The sequence below is a fragment of the Lissotriton helveticus genome, chromosome 5_1 (assembly GCF_964261635.1).
Source record: "Lissotriton helveticus chromosome 5_1, aLisHel1.1, whole genome shotgun sequence".
In the NCBI taxonomy this organism is placed as follows: domain Eukaryota; kingdom Metazoa; phylum Chordata; class Amphibia; order Caudata; family Salamandridae; genus Lissotriton; species Lissotriton helveticus.
Window position 1 is genome coordinate 1,864,897,467 of NC_136065.1, and position 19,126 is coordinate 1,864,916,592.

The window sequence follows — 19,126 nt, forward strand, 5'->3', positions numbered from 1 at the left end:
GCATTCCTGTAAGGGGCAAATCTGGAGTCTTGCATGAGGTACTATGAATATGCAAGAGGCCATCATCCCTATTAGTTCCATAAACACTCAAGCTGGAAGTGAGTGCTGCAGTTGGAATTTTGATATAAAGGCTTGCATACTTACTATCCTGGCTGGATTGGGATATGCAAGGCCTTTTGAGGTGTCTATTGTGGCACCTAGCTATTGTTGGATGCGGGACGGTTGGAGGTGAGACTTTTGGAGGTTTATTATAAACCCTAAGTCGTGAAGTAGTTGGATTGTGGTGTGTGTGTGATTTACACACTGGGTATGCGACTTGGCTTTTATGAGCCAGTCGTTCAAGTATGGGAAGACGTGAATTTGTTGTCTTCTTAATTGGGCTGCTACCACTGCTAGACATTTTGGAATACTTTGGGTGCTGTGGTGACTCCGAATGGGAGAACCTTGAACTGGTAATGCTGACCGTCCACTACAAGTCGAAGATATTTCCTGTGAACAGGGTATATGGGAATGTCAAAGTTGGCGTCCTTGAGATCTAAAGTGGCAAGGAAGGACTAGAGGAGTAGAGGAAGGACTTGTTGAAGAGTGACCATATGAAAATGGTCTGATTGTATGTTTAGGTTTAATGGCCTGAGGTCCAAGATTGGTCTCAGGGTTCCATCCTTCGTTGGTATCAGAAAATACAGGGAGTAAACCCCTGTGTTTTGATGGTGCAGAGGAACTGGTTCTATTGCATGTTTTTGTAGGAGGGAAAACACTTCTTGTTTTAGAAGCGTTAAATGCTCTGTTGACATTGGACGCTGTTTGGGTGGTATGTTTGGGGGAGTTGAGGTGAGCTCCACGCAATAACCGGATTGGATGATTTGTCTCACCCACCTGTCTGTGGTAATGGTGTTCCAGACAGGTAGTAACTGTATCAATCTTCCCCAGACCGGAGTAGAATGGTCCGGGGGCGCAGCAGGAAGTCATTGTTTGGAGGTGGAGGCAGTGCAAGTATTGGTAGTTTTGCCTCTATCTTTGTTATTATTATTGCCCCTGTAGCCTCCTCTGTAGTAACCTCTGGTAAAGGATGTCTGTGGGGGACTCTTATAGTAGGTGGATGAGTTATCTGTGTTAAACCCTCTAGAGGTGCCCCTATAACAGGAGCGACAAAAGGAACTTCTGGGAGCTTGCGAGTGCAAAGTTCCCTTGATTTGGCAGTATCTGTATTTTCATCTTCTCTCAAGATGAATCTACAGTAGGCCCAAATAGATGTTCCTGGTTAAAGGGTTGGTTTAATATGGTAGTCTGAACCTCAGGTTTGAACCCTGAAATCCGTAGCCAGTCATGCCTGCATAAGAGAACACTTGTATTAATAGCTCGGGAGGCTGTGTCTGCCGCATCTAGAGCACATCGAATGGAGGTATTGGTTATTAGTTTACCTTCCTGGATGAGATCATTGACCCTTGTTTTATATTGTTCTGGAAAGTGTTGTAGTAGGGTCTCTAGTTTGTCATAGTGTGCCCTATCGTACCTAGCCAGTAAGGCATGTGTGTTGGTAATTCTTCACATGCTGGCTGCTTGTGATGCTGTTCTTTTACCAGATGCATCCAGGAGTTTTGACTCTTAATCAGGCGGTGAAGCATCGCCTGACGTCTGAGAGTTAGCCCTTTTCCTGGCGTTTGAGAATCTAAGGGAAGCTGGCCTTTAATGTAAACAGGGTCAGTTGGGTCAGACTTGTATTTCTTTTCTACCCAGGAGTTTTCTTGGATTCCGAAGGTTTGCTTGGGGTCTGGTCTTGGAACCGGTTGTTTGTTTGGTTCCGATGATTTTTTGGATCCGAAGGTTCATTGGTAGTGGTTTTCGGAACTGGTGGTTTCCTTGGTTCCGATGATTTTTTTGGATCTGAAGGTTCAGTGGCTGTGGATTTCGGTGCCGAGTGCGCCGATGTGGAACCAGGCTTCGGTGCAGAGGAAGACAACGGTTTTTGTTTCATTTTGTCTTTTGTTGTCGGTGCAGAGGATGGGGTTTTGGCACAGACGGTAGGCTGGCTCGATCCAGAGTGACCTAAAGGCTTATATGTTGACTTCTTTGCCGGGCCCGAAGGTGGTGCATGGGAAGTTTTATACCGGTGTGTGCCTAGGCCCAAAGGTGAAGGTGTTACCGAAGCCTTTGTATGGATGGATGGGGGGGGATGGGGTCGACGTCAGTACTTACAACCCGCTGCCCTGGAGTGATGTCTTCAACGTCAGATTCTTCGACTTCGGAGGTGCTAAAGGTGCCCTCTTTGATGTGCTCCTGCTCCGGTACATTGATGCCTTCTAGGAAGATATCGTCCGGTATGGATGTTGATGATCGAACCATGCTTCTTCGAGCTGGACGATCTAGTATGGTTCTCTTGGAGCAGAAAGAGGCACACGCTGGACAGTCTTTGGCCTTATGCTCAGGTGAAAGGCAGAGGTTACACCCCTCATGAAGATCGGCGTGTGGAAACTTGGATCCACATTGAGGACACTTTGTAAAAGGAGTCCTTTCCATGAGCCAAAGGGCTGCGTCGACGATCTGAACTGAAGAGTTTAAGTTTGTAGAGATGTGCATCGAATGGGAAATGCGATCAAAGAAAATACCGAAGAAAGGTTAAAGGATTGCGCGTCGAAAGGTAGATCGGTAACGACACCGAACTGGAACGCGTTGAGCACGTCCGAGCCTGATGGCGGAAAACAACAATCTGTAGATGGAGTCTATGCCCATGCGCACTATTGTCCACAGGAGGAGTCGCCTATCTTGTGACTTCCAAAGACTTGTTCCAAGACAATAACAAACTCCAAACATCCAGCCCCAACACCAGATGGCGATCTAAGCATAGTGTGTGATCTGCAATTCATATGGATGAAACACTATTGTCTTTATGGTGGCACCGTAGATCTGACCTTTTCTTTTTTAAGTCCTCGCTGCAGGAGCAGAGTGAAAATCTGCTACCACATGGCAGGAGCATATTTGCCGCTAGCTCCCGCCAGCACCCAAAAAGGGAGCTGGCTGGAGATTTCACAGGTGCCGTGGGGTTCCCCCGCAGTCCCCCAAATTATTTTAAAGATGTGGGTGCCTCAGTGGGCACAGGGCCATACACAAAAAAGTGTCTGGCTCCCGCCAGCACCCATAATGGGTCCCTGCAGGGGCAGCGGAGATCCCCCTGTGGTCCCCAACAAAACAAAAGCTGTGGTTGTCCCATGTGGAGTGGGAGAACCACTAAAACAACATTATCAAAAATGAAGATTAAATGAGAGGCTGGAGCCATTCATTTAATTTTCACTGGACTGGGAAGGAGCGCCCCATAATGGCCTTCGTGTACAAATTTAAATATATTCTCATTCATGGTGGTGCTCCAATCTGGTCAGGGGGCAACACCAGTATATTTTCTTAAATGTTGTGGGGGGACTGCAAAGAGTATAGCAGGCCCACAAAACTGCTTAAACCAATTTAGCCTACGTTTCCTGGAGTCTATACAACATGACCCTAGAAATGTAATACATTTTTTTAAGCATTCCAAAAGCTGAAGCTTTTGCTCTTCAAATTTTACCATCTGATTCCCTTACCTGCCTCTTTTTCAGGAGCAACACTTAGCGCCAGGACAACTACGGGTAACAGAGCGCTGTACAAATGCCAAACATAAATAAATAAATAAATAAATTGGGAAAACAGGTACCCCTAGTGTTCTTATGGCTGCATTATGTGGCTTAAGAAAAGTAATAAAATTGTGAGCGTCTGGAGAATGGCAAAGATAAGGAACGCCAAGACCTGTGGCGATGCCTGTAGTGGTGCGAACGATGGTGAGATCTGGAACTCGATTTTCGCAGAAAAGGTAAAGACCTAAGCGGAGGAGCTTCCACAGGTTGTGGAAGAGGTATTGGTGCTGTAAATGGAAGAGGTACCAGAGAAGGTGCTGGAAGTGGAGGCAGTGGAGAAGATGGGAGACGGAGGAGTAGGAGAGTCTGGCAGAACTATAGGCGACAAATGTGGGTATACCCTGGAATACTCAGCGTTCAGGGATGATGGTAGACATCTTTGTCTTCATTTTTTGGCCTTTTTTGCAGATCTGGATGGTCTTGAATGTCGACTGACTACTCGAGGTTGACTTTCTCCCAAGTCTTGACATCAACCTACTTCTTGACTTCGACCTTCTCCTATCCTTCGACGTCGACACACTCCTCAACGTCGTAGTCTCCTTTGAAGATGACTTTCTGTGTCTCGACAACGAGCCTCGGCTCCTCTTTGACTTTGGCCTAGCCCTCAACGGTGAACTTATAGGTATATTACTGTGTTTCGACGTAGATACTCTCGACATCGACCTAGAACAATGTTGTTTTTGGACTGTGCTTCTCTTTTTGGATCTCCCACACCTGGAGTCCTCAGAGGAAGGTGAAAGAGCCCCGGAAGAGGACTTTCCTTCTCCTCGCTCTCTGGAAGTCCCACGTTCTGACTGCACTCACTGCCTGCAGCGCTCCTCTGTAACATGGAGGCGAATCTTCTACCTTTCCCTCAAGGTTCGTCTGGAAAACTTCCTGCAATGTGAACTACAGTCAGGAACATGGCTCTCAGGAAGGCAGATGATGATGTAGACATCATGAGGGTCTGACCTGGTCCTTCTTTCTTCCGCAAACAGGACACTTGTCAAAAAACAATGCCATTTTATTTGACAAATGACAAAATAATCCTGACAGAAAAACACAGGGGCAGATTAAATTAATCGAATGGATCAGTTGAACAAAAAAAAAAAGCCTGAGCTCAGTGCTCCAAGAGCTGGTCACCGGAAGCTGGAAAAAAGAACTAAAGCAACTACGACCGGCTGAGCATGATGGGATATTGGTGGTCTTTGGGCCCTTAGAGGTGCAGACGCTGCTTTTGCATTCGTATAATGGCAGTCCATAGGGCAACACTGTCATGTGAGATGTCATCAGTGATGCCACTGACCAGGTCACAAGTGATGTAATATGTAAGGTCATAAGCAGTGCACTGCAGGGGCGTAAATTATAGTTAGCTCAGGTAACGAACTGCTGAATTTCTATGGTTTTGTACGAGTGAAATCAGAGTGCAACTATAACGTCCCTGTATCAAATTCTATTTCCGAACCTCTAACGTCCGTGTAACCTATGTTTTTTTCCAGTTAAGTTACATTTTTTTAACTTGTAGTTGCGTTTTCAGAGTGGTGGAGAAAGGTAGCAGAGCCTCCAACCAACTCTCAGGAATCCCGCTGGTTTGGATTTACTGGAGGTAACAGGAGGGCTTCTTAGCCTCCAAGAACCCTCAGTATCCAACAGGACTTCATTCCCCAACCAATAATGTACCCGGAGGCACGTTTGCAGAGTGATAGGGAAAGGGGTTGTGGCCTCCAAAGGGCTCTCAGCAATCCCACTGTGTGGGACTTACTAAAGGTAACAGAAGGGCTTATTGGCCCCCCTTAAGGACCCGGAGCATCCAAGGGGACTTCATCCCCCAAATAGTTGTGAACCAGGAGGCGCGTCTGCAGAGTGGTGGTGAAAGGGGGCAGTGCTTCCAGTGACTTACTGGTCCGTCTCTTTTTATAAACCTTTTTTTCCATCTCAATAGAGTAGGGGGAGGCATGTGGCCCCCGTTCCCTGGGCCAATTTCAGCCCTGGGGGCCCCATCCCCCAGGGCCAGGCCTTTTCTGAATGGGGAGAAGTCTTTCAGCTGAGGCTTTTAACGCTGGAGCTGTGCTTTAACCCCTTGGCTGCGGGGCAGATTCCCCCCCGCTGTGCCGGGTGGCGAGCACAGCGCCCCGGTGCTCATGACGAGCTGAGCTCGTCATGAGCCACGTTTCTCATGTGCTCATGACGAGCTGAGCTCGTCATGACCACACCCGTTCTTTAGAACGCTCAGCACAGGAGGGGAATTAGCCCCGCACCTGAGCGTTCTAACGGTCATGACGAGCTCAGCTCGTCATGAGCACACAAGAACCGTGGCTCATGACGAGCTCGTCATGAACATAGGAGGGGTTAATGGCCGGTAGAGCCCACTACAGCTGGCATATTGCATATTAGTTTTAATGCACAAGATCCCAATTAGGATTAGGACTATAGAGGAATAATGTAGCTCTGTTTAATTTGTCATATGATCTTTACCTTTTGTTTAGTATAAGCTTTTACTTGGAGCTTAAGAAAATTATATGACTGTTTATTACGCAGCAGTGAAATAGAGGAAGGTCCTTAAAAACACGTGTAACCTGTGTCCGCACTGATTTTGTGAAGCAAATATTGAACTTGAAGGACTTCTTTTAATAGGAAGAATACATCTTTGCAAAATAAAGAAACATTTTTGAACTGGAATATGAATATGCGATTATTTATTATGCTATTAACCTCCGCAAAGACACCACAAATATTTACAACAACGCAACTAAAAAATCTGTTCACCATTGGCTACTCATAGCATTGGATGCTTAAACTCAAAAACCAGGATGCTCTCACAGACAGTGCTAACCTTTGTTGCATTTAGTACAACAGCATGTATGGAGTCTCTCTTACTTAATGTGGGTTACCCTAATGTAGCATAAATGTGATGCAGTCACTTAACAGTGCTGGAACACCAACATACTATTTAAAAAAATTCACTCATACACAAACTACACAACAAACATCTCTAATATGATAGGACACAACATTATCATCCAACTGAACCAACACAAACTACCATAAAAGACTACTTTCAACAGATCAGCCTTTAGCTACAAAACATAACAATAGGCCATTATGACCATAGTCAAAAACAAAATCCCAGGAAGATGCGTAGTGTGCCCAGAATGAGTTAACAAGGGTAACCAAATTAAGTTCACAAAGAATCGAGTGAAGTAACATAAAAGAATATTAAAAAAATGTAGAGCTTACCTGAGTACTTCCCAGTGGAACAATGCGCGTTATATTCTTAACAGTGACTTTTCCTATGACAACAGTTACAAGTATAACTTCTACATCAAGCTGAGTGACACTAAGTCCATAATAATTTTTGTTGGTTACGTTCACAATATGCTGCAAAGAAAAACAGGTTTAGATGATATTAAATGCATTCAAGCAATAAGAATCTGTAGAGCAAGAAGTAATCATTTACCAGACTTTATTATATTCAGAAGAGTCAGTGACAACCTTCACAGCTCTGCAATATGAAGTTCATTCAATTACACTACAAACAAATGTAAAATAGCGCCGAGAGGCCTCTGGGCATTTGCGCGCTTTACAAGTTTAAAAAATAAATAAATACAATCCCACTAGAGAAAAACTCTGAAACTCTGATTTCTAAAAATAAAAGAATACCCCCTTTTATTTTCCCTCAGTTCATGAATGGTATGAAAATACTCTTAAAATGCTTCTATCGGCACAACTCCATCTTGAATAGGAACTTTACGATATAATTCCTAGTGGCTCACATTGGGTAATACATGAACCTGCCCCTCAAGTTTATTGATGAAAGCAGTCTACTGAAATGAATTTAAGACTGAAGCCTCACTTCAACTCCAAGTTAGGGAAACAGAATATGCATCTAAGTGTAGTTTATAGTTTGCTTTTTGGACTATTCAAACGCCCAAAACAATTCTGTGATATCACAGAACAGACAAAAGGCAAGTGTAAATATGTGTTTTTTAAAATTATGTGTCACTTTCTAAAACGTACTTACTGTCCCAGACATTGCAGAAACGTAAAAAAGAAGTGGGTTGCTGGTCTCACTTGTGACATTATGTGTTCCTTGTGTACGGTAGAAGTGTTTTGAATTAAATCCCACATGGTCTGATGACAAAAAAACTGTTCATAACTGTTCATATCAGAGATGGTTTACTAGCTCACTAAAGGAAAGGAGCTCATGGCCTCAGGGCTGCTGGTCACTTTCTACCAATAATGTGATTGGAAGACAAGTCACAAACTGAATAGGGTTAGAGTTTTAAAGGCCGTTTACTCAAATTATAACTAGAAGCACATTAGCTGCATGAGAAATATTGCAATACTAAACATTCTCAGACAGGCACTTTCAAAAGCACAATAATTTCACATAATAATTCACAAAAGTGATGCAAAGTGGTTCCAAATTAAAGGTGATATTTTTCAGCCATCGGTGTCGAAACATAGTCAATACAATGGTTTAGTTGTCCATCAAAGAAAAAGGGAAGAGAGACAAATAATCACATACACAAGCTATTGTGTACCCTGCTATGACTATCTTATATCCCATTATTAAAGGCTTATGCTGGAAAGATACCTCCGCCAAGCCTGTATGGGGGAGAGGTTTTCTTCCTTGATCCAACCTATGAATGGGATAGACTGGAAGGGGTAATGCTTAAAAGACTTCTATCACTCCCCAAAGGCACTATGGTTCAGGCCATAAGGATAGCGTGCAATCTGAACTCTTGGAACATGGCGGCCTCTAAGATACTTTAACACATTGTTGGAGGAGGATGAGGTTGGTTAAAGTCTCCAAATTGTGTTGGCAAGAGATCCAAAGCAGTGTAAGGATGTGGCCAAAGGCCGTAAGAACTAGAATAATTGCACTTAGCAACCTCCATTTAAATAGTGGTACAGTTACATCTTGGCTCCCCTTCCCAGGCAAACAAGCACTGGGAGAACCTGTTGCTATGGTGTCAGAATCGATTGACCTACTGTATCTAAAGAAGAAATAATCCATTAGCTTCTCAATTGCAACATTGGGCCAGGATAGTCTCTTCTTTTATTTATCACGGTTACCAGACCCAAGATTGAAAAAGAAAATATTGAGGGCTAGGGTGGGATGTAATCCAATCTAAACATCCCGCCCACACAGGATTATGGTGCAGAATAATAGTTGTCTCTGCCCCTGCCCCTTGAAAGTTAAATGTACCCTTGTGCATATTCTTATAGACTGTGTCTTTTATTTCGCAAATCGAATCAAGTTTTTAAGACCTCTGTTAGGAACAAAGCTGTGAAGCGATTGTCTGAAATGTCTTATTTAGATGTGGCAGTTGGAATTGCACGTTTTTTACGATCTGTCAAACAGAATTTTAATGATGAAATGTAATGGGTTGGGGTGGTGGGGGAAGGGTAGCCAGGAGGGGGGTCCTTTTAAATGTTTTAATTGCTAAGTGTGTTTTTTTAGAAAGTTGTATGGACAAATGTCTAAATAAACTTGTTTCTGAACCTGAACCTTCTATGAACATGACTAAAAACAATCTGGAAAAAGCAACTACATCGGTTGACCTTTTAAAATTACCTTGTGTAAGTCACAATTGGCATTTTCATCAGAACTTTGCTAAATTAGGAAATCAATTCTTGCAGCACGCAGTAAAAGACTACTTTACAAAGTCTACACTGTTCTTGAGTTTTGAAAAAAGGAAATAACCAAAATAACTTGTTTTAGAGTAGTTTAATTTGTTAAAAGTGTATGCACACTGCAGTAGTGGTCCTAAGCATTTAATGGCAAAATTGTGAGAAATAAGGTGTACTTACTGTTGTTTTAAGGTTAATGCTTTGTGGAACTGTGGTGCTGAAAGATACAGTCGATGAGTTCAACCCTCCAGACACCAACTCAATCGAGCGAGGAAACAAAAAGAAAACCACCAAGGAAAATGCAAATACACAAGCCACTACAGCCACAGAGACATAGAGCTTCCTACAAAAGAAAACAACATTCATAAGACATTATTAACAATTGTTGGGATCTTCATCATTATCACATAATGGAGAATGCTTGCTTTTAGAAGGCTCCTACCAAGTTAGTTAACTAGAGTAACACATGCAGTTGGCACATGACCAAAAAACAATTAAGCTCCTGCAGACCAAAAACCAATTAATTAAGCTCCTGCAAGAAATTAGTTCGTTAACTGAAATTCCAGTTCTACAGTGTTGATCTCTTCCATTTAGTCACATGCTTGATTCTTTCCCCACTGTCAGGCTGAGAATCCCTGGTACATTTAAATCGCAGTAAACAAGTGTTGAAATGGCCACAGGCCTCAAAAACAATATTTATTTAGTAGCACTTCCACTTCATTTGAAGCAACTGGAACTTCAACCTATGAGGTGGAAGTGCCAGGGCTTCCTTCTACCCATAGAGGCCACCACAGCTCAGATCAATTTGTTGGAGCTATTTTCTGATTATTATCAGACGCGCACATTCATTTGAATTAACTGAAATTAAAATTAAAGCACTGAAATATTTAGAAGTGTAACTTTCTGGCCTATGTTTAACTAGCCCTCAGCAGCAGCCATCTTTTTGAAGATGGAGTCGAGGCCAAGTTTTTTCATAATAATAATCGTGATTACATATACCCTTACTTGACACTGCACACTGTAAAATGTGTACTGTTTGTAATGAAATGTTGTTCTCGAAGAACTCCAGAGAAGCCTTTGCAACATTGAAGGCTCTTCGTGATTGCATGCTGTAGACCAGACACTTACGAGACTTTCAATTCTTCATTGTAACACATTGTTCAGTTACCTCAATAACATTAAGGTCAAAAGGTGCGAATTAATATTCATGTAGTGGGCTAGTACTTACATCGTTGATTTATACGACGTTTTAGTATTGTGAATTGCTATTTGCTGTGGAAAGTTACATTTGCTCATCCAATGCAAACTGTGGAGGTTTTTTTTTTGCATTTATGTTGAAATTCATTTTAAATTGGCGGTCAGTGACTCTTTTCTAAGCCTTTTAGCAATGCTGCCGAATATTTTCGATTTTGATGGATAATTTGGACTTGCACAGTTTCTTTTATTGCTCATTATTGCATTTATTTCTATTGCTGCCAGCATTTACGTCAATTGGATGATTTGCCCTATTATTTATTTCTTGAACTGAGCTATATGTTGACCTTTTGTGTTGTGCTTTAATATTTTAATAAACCTTTATGGTTTTCTATAATTTACAGATCTCACACTCCCATGTTGAGTCAGTACTTTCTTCTTTTTGACTGTCATTTTACAACGCTGTTTGTAGCTTATTGTCGGGATACACTGCCTAATCTGTTTTTCAGGTTCACACTGCACCCGATCCCGTAATTTGGGTGCCACTTTTTTTATTTGCATAGTACATATCCAACAACATTGCATGCACACATTGTCTACATACGCTACATGAAACAAGAACTGCCCCTATGACAGTACATGTAGGTTTACTTTCTCCGTTGTGCCTCTCTTGTGCAACTTCACAGCATATTCCATCTCCATTGTACAGTCAAAGCCCATTTCTCGTGTCATTGCACGGATGGTAAATTTGTTCCAGTTTTTTGGGGCACCCTCTGCTAAGGCAAATGTGTTTTTCCATCAGTAAACAACAATCCGTGTCCTTTTTCCACTGTTCAATGTCTGAAGGGTGAGGCGAGACCCATCCCGGAGCCCATTTCTCCTGGACACTATGAGACCCATCCTACAGAATAACTTGGCATATCTTTGCAGCGTCACTTCACCCCACATTTCAAGAATTGCCCGTTTTTCCCATGAGAGAGTCCTGTAGGCCAGCTATGTCTGTAAGGCATTGTTCAAGGACCAGGCAAAAGGATCTCTGGCTGGGCAGGTCCAGAGTGTGTGCACAAAGGTATCCTTTAACCCCTTCGACGCTCATGACGAGCTGAGCTCGTCATGAGTTACGCCTCTCGTACCCTTATGAGAAGCTCAGCTCGTCATGTAATACGCGGGTTTTTGAAAAACCGCCGCGTACAGCGGGAAAACCACTAACGCGCAGGAGGTTAAGCCACAACTGTGCAAGCATCGATCTGTCTCCATGCAACCAATCCTTGATAGCAGCACGCTGGTTAATTATGCCCATGTGCAGGGTCCTCCTCAGCTGCACCAGCCTGAACCTTGCGCGTATTGCTACTTCCCTTGGTTCAGCTAACTTCTCCTAGTCACCTTCCTTGAAAAAGCACAGACCTGCCTCCCATTTCCCCATAAGATCCACCAAGGGGTCTGGAGTGTTCTGAATATTCTTTTTGTAAACGAGAGATATTGCTTTCTCTGGATTTACTTTTGACTGAAGTCTGCCCTCCAGCACAGTTTTACGGCAGTCAACCCTCGTTGCAAACGGTCAGGCTCCAAGGTGGATGGGTGCAATGGGGCTAGCTGCCCCACAATGGGTTGGGAGTAGGGCTTATCCATTGGAAATTCCCAGCTGCTCCAAGAGGGCTGGACGCAGGACCTCGCCAAAAGCTTGCTCTGCACACAACCCCTGGTCAAAGGCCGTGTTCAGCAGTGGTTGGCTGTCTAGTAGCAGGTTGAGTGCAGGTTCTAGGCCCAGGAGCCAACCCCCACTGTGCATGGCCAAAGACCATGTGCAACCAGGGCTGGGACTCCCATGGCGGGTTGGCTACGGGCCTTGCTGCAGGCCATGCCCTGCAACCAACCCCCAATGCACAAGACCACAGGCCTTCAATCAATCAATCAATCAATCAGCTCCCAGAAGTTCACAAAGCTCCGTCGAAGAGCCAGGTCTTGAGGTCCTTCAAGAGCGTGTGGAGGGATGGGAGTTTGTGGGAGGTGGAGAGGGAGGGAGTTCCATGCCTTGGCAGCGAGGAGGGAGAAGGAGCGTTCTCCTGCTCTGGTCTTCTTGATGCCAGGTACCGTCACAAGGGACAAGAGCTAGGCCGAGCGGACGGATCGTTGGGTTGCGTGGAAAGTGAGATGGTGGTTCATGTAAGCGGGTCCGGTGTTGTGAAGGGCAATTAAGCATGGATGAGAAGTTTGAAGTTGATTCTCTTCTCGACGAGGAGCCAGTGTAGTGTCCGTAGGTGTTGGCTGATGTGGCAGTGGCGCAGTAGGTTGAGGACTAGTCTGGTGGCGGCATTCTGGGTGTTCCGGAGTTTGCAGGGGAGGTTATTGTTGATAGAGAGAGAAGTAACTCTCTAATAATGAGCAATAGTGCTCTGGCTAGCACATTTTGCCCCAACCTGTTACTGGATAAAGCATATCCTTATAGAAGACCCCTCACTCACCAACCTAGTTGGTGACATGCTTCATCATCGGGGTCCCACCCCATAGGCCGAGTGCCCACAGGGTGTGCTGCGACACCTGATTACAGTGGAGCTGGTTTTGTTTTTATGTGTTCAAAGACTATCAAAATTGTGTATTTAAAAAGGGCCAACACTACTCACTTCAAGATTTATTCTTGAGCGCTTGAACCCTTATTAAAAATAAAGTGTGGCACCTTTGCCTAATTAGGAAGGCTTCGGTGTCAAAAGTCGTGTTAAAATATATAAAAATAGCGAAAAGTGTGCTATGTGAATGTGAATATACAAAATTATTGTTTTAAAAGGTCTACATGTTTCAACCCAAACATGGATTCAAGGGTTTTCGTCAGGACCGTGGGTGATTTGAAGTGGGTGGTCCGCCCGCGCTAAGGAGCGTCCTGCCCTAGTTCAATTTAGAGATCGTAAATAGGGATCTCGTGAAAAACAACAAGGAAGTGTTCACATTACCGGCAAACAGGCACCGGAGACACTCCACGGGGCACGCCGAGCAAGAACCAAGTAGGTTAATCGGTCTGATGAACAGAAGCGACAAGAGACGGAATCCTGTCAACTTGGTTACGCTGGTGCCTATGAAGCGAGAGTTTCGCTTTCAAGCGTTTTTTCAAAATTGAACAAACGCAGCTTTTTTCACGAGATCCCTATTTACGATCTCTAAATTGAACTAGGGCAGGACGCTCCTTAGCGCGGGCGGACCACCCAGTTCAAATCACCCACGGTCCTGACGAAAACCCTTGAATCCATGTTTGGGTTGAAACATGTAGACCTTTTAAAACAATAATTTTGTATATTCACATAGCACACTTTTCGCTATTTTTATATATTTTAACACGACTTTTGACACCGAAGCCTTCCTAATTAGGCAAAGGTGCCACACTTTATTTTTAATAAGGGTTCAAGCGCTCAAGAATAAATCTTGAAGTGAGTAGTGTTGGCCCTTTTTAAATACACAATTTTGATAGTCTTTGAACACATAAAAACAAAACCAGCTCCACTGTAATCAGGTGTCGCAGCACACCCTGTGGGCACTCGGCCTATGGGGTGGGACCCCGATGATGAAGCATGTCACCAACTAGGTTGGTGAGTGAGGGGTCTTCTATAAGGATATGCTTTATCCAGTAACAGGTTGGGGCAAAATGTGCTAGCCAGAGCACTATTGCTCATTATTAGAGAGTTACTTCTCTCTCTATCCACGAGGGGTTACTCCTCTATTGTTTTTTCAGATTAATTGGGGGACCAGGAGTTCCCACCTCACATAGTGCCTAGCATTATTATTTTCCCTCTCTCTCTCCATTGTTGTGAAAAAGAAAGGTTATTGTTGATGCCAGCTTGTGTGTGCGCCTTGCGCAGTGGGGTTGGCCACTCTCAGGGGTTAAGCGCAGGACCCATCCGTAGGCCTTGTGGTCAATCCCTGCTGCCACCCCAAGAGATTGAACAAGGGGCCTGGCACCAGGGCCTGCAGCCAACCCCTGCTGCACAGTGCTGGGCTTATGGGGGGTGGTGACCGCAAGGCCTGGCTGCAGGTTGGCTGCTTCAGGGGCGGGGGATTGTCGCTGAGTTGTGCAATGGAAAATAAATACAAAATGACAAATTGTTACTAATTGGGTCCCTGACAACTTAACACACTGTGCATGGCTTGTGTTAGTTACCTAACAAACACAGTGGAAAGTGTTGTGAATGGATGTAATTTGCAATGCCAATTCCGATTTTGATGCATGTTATATACTAATATGTATACACAGGGATTTGGCTCCTAACATAGCACCCGGTGAAGGTAGGCATAACAAGGAGAATGAATATGCTACTTACCAGTATGCATCTGTTCTTGGCATGTAGGGCTGCTGACATTCATATCTATAGCATAGATCGCCGCCTAGTGTTGGGTCCGAATGATTGCATATTGTTGTCCTGGAAGAGTCTTCGAAGTATCACGAGATAGGTGGCTCCTCCCCTGGACTACAGTGCGCATGGGCATCGACTCCATCCCCAGATTGTTTTTAGCCATTGTGGCGAAGATGGAGTGTAACAGTGTGAGCGATGACCATGCTAAGAGTAAGTGTAAATCCTGCAGCCGCTACAGGTGCCGGGGAGGAGGGCGGGCGATATGAATGTCAGCAGCCCTACATGCCAAGAACAGATGCATACTGGTAAGTAGCATATTCAGTTCGAGGCATGTGGGCTGCTGAATTCATATCTATAGCATAGAATAAATAGCAGTCCCTCCATTAACGGCGGCCGCCTGTGCCAGCTGCAGATGTCTGAAAACGTGTCTTTAGAACAGCCTGCCCCACAGCTGTTTGGAGTATACATCTACACAGTAGTGTTTAGTAAATGTGTGTGGGGTAGACCATGTGGCTGCTCTACAAATGTCTTCCAAAGGGATATTACCAAGGAAAGCCATAGAGGCCCCCAACTTGCGGGTGGAGTGGGCTCTGGGGGGGGGACCGTTAAAGTGCGCTTAGCCTTGTGATAGCAAATCTGAATACACTTAACGATCCACCTGGCTATACCTGCTTTGGAAATGGGGTTGCCTTTGTGCTGGGCTGAAAAGGCAACAAAGAGTTGTTGTGTCTTCCTAAAATCCTTTGTCCTATCGATGTAGTAAATCAAAGCTCGCTTGACATCAAGAGTGTGGAGCATTCTTTCCGCCACTGTCTCTGGGTTTTGAAAGAACGCGGGCAGCTCAATGGTCTGATTGACATGGAACTGCGAAACCACTTTAGGAAGAAATTTAGGGTTAGTGCGGAGCACCACCCTGTTGGAGTGAATTTGTATGAATGGCTCCTGTACAGTGAGCGCCTCTAGCTCACTAACACGTCTCAGAGACGTAATGGCAATGAGAAACGCCACTTTCCATGTTAAGAACTGAATCTCACAGGAATGTAGAGGCTCAAAAGGTGGGCCCATCAACCTGGTGAGGACCACATTGAGGTTCCACACAGGAGCTGGAGGGGTCCTGGGAGGGATGACCCGTTTAAGTCCTTCTAGGAAGGCTTTAATGGCAGGCACTCTGAAAACGGAGAGATGCTGCCTGTTCTGGAGATAAGCCGCTATGGCGGATAAGTGTATCCGAATGGAAGCATATGCTAGATTGCATTTGTAAAGATGTAACAAATAACAGATGATGTTGGGAATGGATGCATCTAGCGGGTTGATGTCGTGTTCATTACAGTAAATGACAAACCGCTTCCATTTCGCTGCATAGCAGGCCCTGGTGGTGGGCTTTCTAGCCTTCCGTATGATATCCATGCATTCAGGAGGCAAGTCAAGGTAGCCAAACTCTAAGACTTCAGGAGGCAGATTGCCAGGTTGAGCTGTTGCGGGTCTGGATGCTGAATGTCGCCACGGCTCTGCGTCAAAAGCCTGGGTGTGAGGTGCAGCCTTTGATGCGGTGCCACGGAGAGTTCTAGAAACGTGGTGTACCATGGTTGGCGTACCCACGTTGGAGCAACCAGGATGAGTGTCATCGAGTGTTGCTTTATCTTTCGTGCCACCAGCGGTATGAGAGGTGCTGGGGGAAAAGCGTACGCAAATCTGCCTGACCAGTTCATCCATATCGCATTGCCCTGCGACTGTGGGTGAGGGAACCTGGCGGCAAAGCTTTGGCATTTTGCGTTTTCCCTTGTGGCAAACAGGTCTATCTCTGGATGACCCCACTGCTGGAAGTACGGGCGGAGTACTGATGGATGCATCTCCCACTCGTGCATCTGGTGGCTGTACCTGCTGAGCAGATCCGCCATCTGATTGTCCTTGCCTGGGAGGTGTTCCGCCATGAGGAAGATGTTCCTCTGAATGGCCCACTTCCACATGCTCTGAGCCAGATGAGACAACTGCGGAGAGTGTGTACCTCCCTGCTTTTGAATGTAGTACATGGCCGTCATGTTGTCCGTCCGGATCAACACGACTTTGTTGCACAAATGTACTTTGAATGCCTTCAATGCCATGAAGATTGCCATCAGTTCTAGGTAGTTGATGTGCATCTTCTGCTGCTGCGTTGTCCATAGTCCCTGCACCGTGTAGTGGAGTACATGAGCTCCCCATCCCTGGAGAGATGAGTCTGTCGTTAGGATAATCTGTGGCACAGGCTCCTGGAACGGTCGGCCCTTGCAAAGGTTGTGTGGAATCCACCAATGCAGAGAGCTGTATGCCCGACCGGTCACCAACACTAGGTCGTTCAACTGTCCCTGAGCCCGAGTCCACTGATGAGCCAAGCATTCTTGGAGCGGACGCATATGCAGCCTTGCTTCCGGGCATATGAAGATGCATGAGGCCATCATGCCAATCAGCTGCATGAACACTGTTGCCGGAAGCGAGTGTTGCGGTCTGAGCTTTTGGATCAGTGACTGAATGCTGTCGACCCTTACAGAATTCGGCTGAGCTGTGGCTGCCAGAGTATTGATCGTCGCACCCAGATATTGCCGCACATGGGCTGGCTGAAGGTGCGACTTGGGATAATTCAGTGAGAATCCCAGATTGTGAAGGAGGTGAATGGTGTGGGACATGCTGGCGGCGCACTGCTGGGCTGACTTTGCTTGGACAAGCCAGTCGTCCAGATAATGTAAATGTGAATGTTTTTGAGCTGGTAAAGCGCACTGCTACCCGTCCATAGGTCTCCTGGCGCTGTATAACTCTGGGGAACCCGTCCTGGCTTTCCCTGTGGGATGGTCCCTTGCTGGGAGTCCCCAAGGTGGAGCCAGGCATCCCTGGAATTGGTGGGGCCGTTGTGGAGATTAGGCAAGCTAATGCCCAGAGTTGCCGAGCGGAACCCCTGATTAGAGTAAGCACTGAAGCGAGAATTATCGAGTCCGCTGACCAAGGTCCACGACCCTGGCGCGTTGGGAATTGAACCCTGGTCCCAGGCAGACTTCTGCTCTCGGCCCTGCCGCCTCTAACCAGTGAGCCACACTACTCCACAGATAAGGGTAAACGTGAACGTTTTGCCTCCTGAGGTGCGCAGCTACTGTCGCCAGACATTTCGTGAACACCCTGGGCGCTGTGGTCACCCCGAAAGGCAAGACCTTGAACTGATAATGCCGACCCTGAGGTATTTTCTGTGTGATGGATGCAGTTGAATGTGGAAATAGGCATCCTTGAGAACCAAGGTTGCGAGGAAGTCTCCCTGATTGAGCAACGGGAGAACCTGCTGCAGTGTGAGCATATGAAAGTGTTCCGATAGAATGTACTGATTCAGGGGTCTGAGGTCCAGTATGGGTCTGAGGGATCCGTCCTTTTTTGGGATTAAGAAGTACAGGGAGTACACTCCCGTGCCTTCTTCCTCCACTGGCACGAGCTCGATTGCCCCTTTTTGCAGCATGACTAGTGCCTCCTGCTGCAATAAGTGCAAATGCTCTGTGGACATAGGACAGTGTTTTGGTGGCATGTTGGGTGGAGTGGATGTCAACTCCAGACAATAACCGAACTGGATAAGTTTCCTGACCCACCTGTCTGTGGTGATGGATTTCCAGATGGGCAGGAACTGCTGGAGTCTCCCCCCTGACAGGTGTAGTATGGTCGGGGGGCAGTGACAGGGCGTCACTGTTTACCGGTGGCAGAGGAGCGGGAGTTGTTGTTGCCACGACCTCTGCCCTTGGTGCTGTTGCCCCGATAGCCGCCTCTACTTTGCTTGGTGTAAGAGGACTGCGCCCCACCTTTATTGTATTGCGTTGGCCGAGACATCTGGCCTCTGGAAACACCTCTATTGCTTGAGCGACGAAAAGTGCTGCCCCGAAACTGCTGGGACTGGAGAGCCCCCATGGATTTTGCAGTTTCGGTATCTTTTTTATCTTTTCTAAGGTGGTATCCACCTCAGGATCAAATAATCTGTCTGGGTTTACTGGCTGATTGAGGATGGTAGTTTGTATCTCCGGCTTGAACCCGGAGATTCTGAGCCAGGCCTGACGTCTCAACATGACTGGTGTTAATGGCTCTGGCCGCGGTGTCCGCCACGTCCAGTGCACACCTAATCGAAGTGTTGGCGATAAGCTTCCCTTCCTGAATAAGCATCTCAGCTGCCTCTTTATACTGATCTGGAAGATGTTGTAACAGGGTCTCTAGTGTGTCATAGTGGGCCCTGTCATATCTGGCCAGGAGCGCCTGAGTGTTAGAGATACGCCAGATATTGGCCGCTTGAGCCGCCACCCTCTTCCCTGATGCCTCCAG

General features: G+C 45.8%; 1 protein-coding gene across 1 annotated transcript in view; it reads right to left on the bottom strand.

Moving 5' to 3' along the window:
- TMEM106A (transmembrane protein 106A) overlaps positions 1-19,126 on the bottom strand; it is a 332,818-nt gene that overhangs the window by 126,433 nt on the left and 187,259 nt on the right. Inside the window, exons 4-5 of the mRNA XM_078645301.1 lie at positions 9,459-9,621; positions 6,879-7,019 (exon numbers count right to left, since the gene is read on the bottom strand). Coding sequence (XP_078501427.1) covers positions 6,879-7,019; positions 9,459-9,621 — 304 coding nt within the window. The remainder of the gene's footprint in view (positions 1-6,878; positions 7,020-9,458; positions 9,622-19,126) is intronic.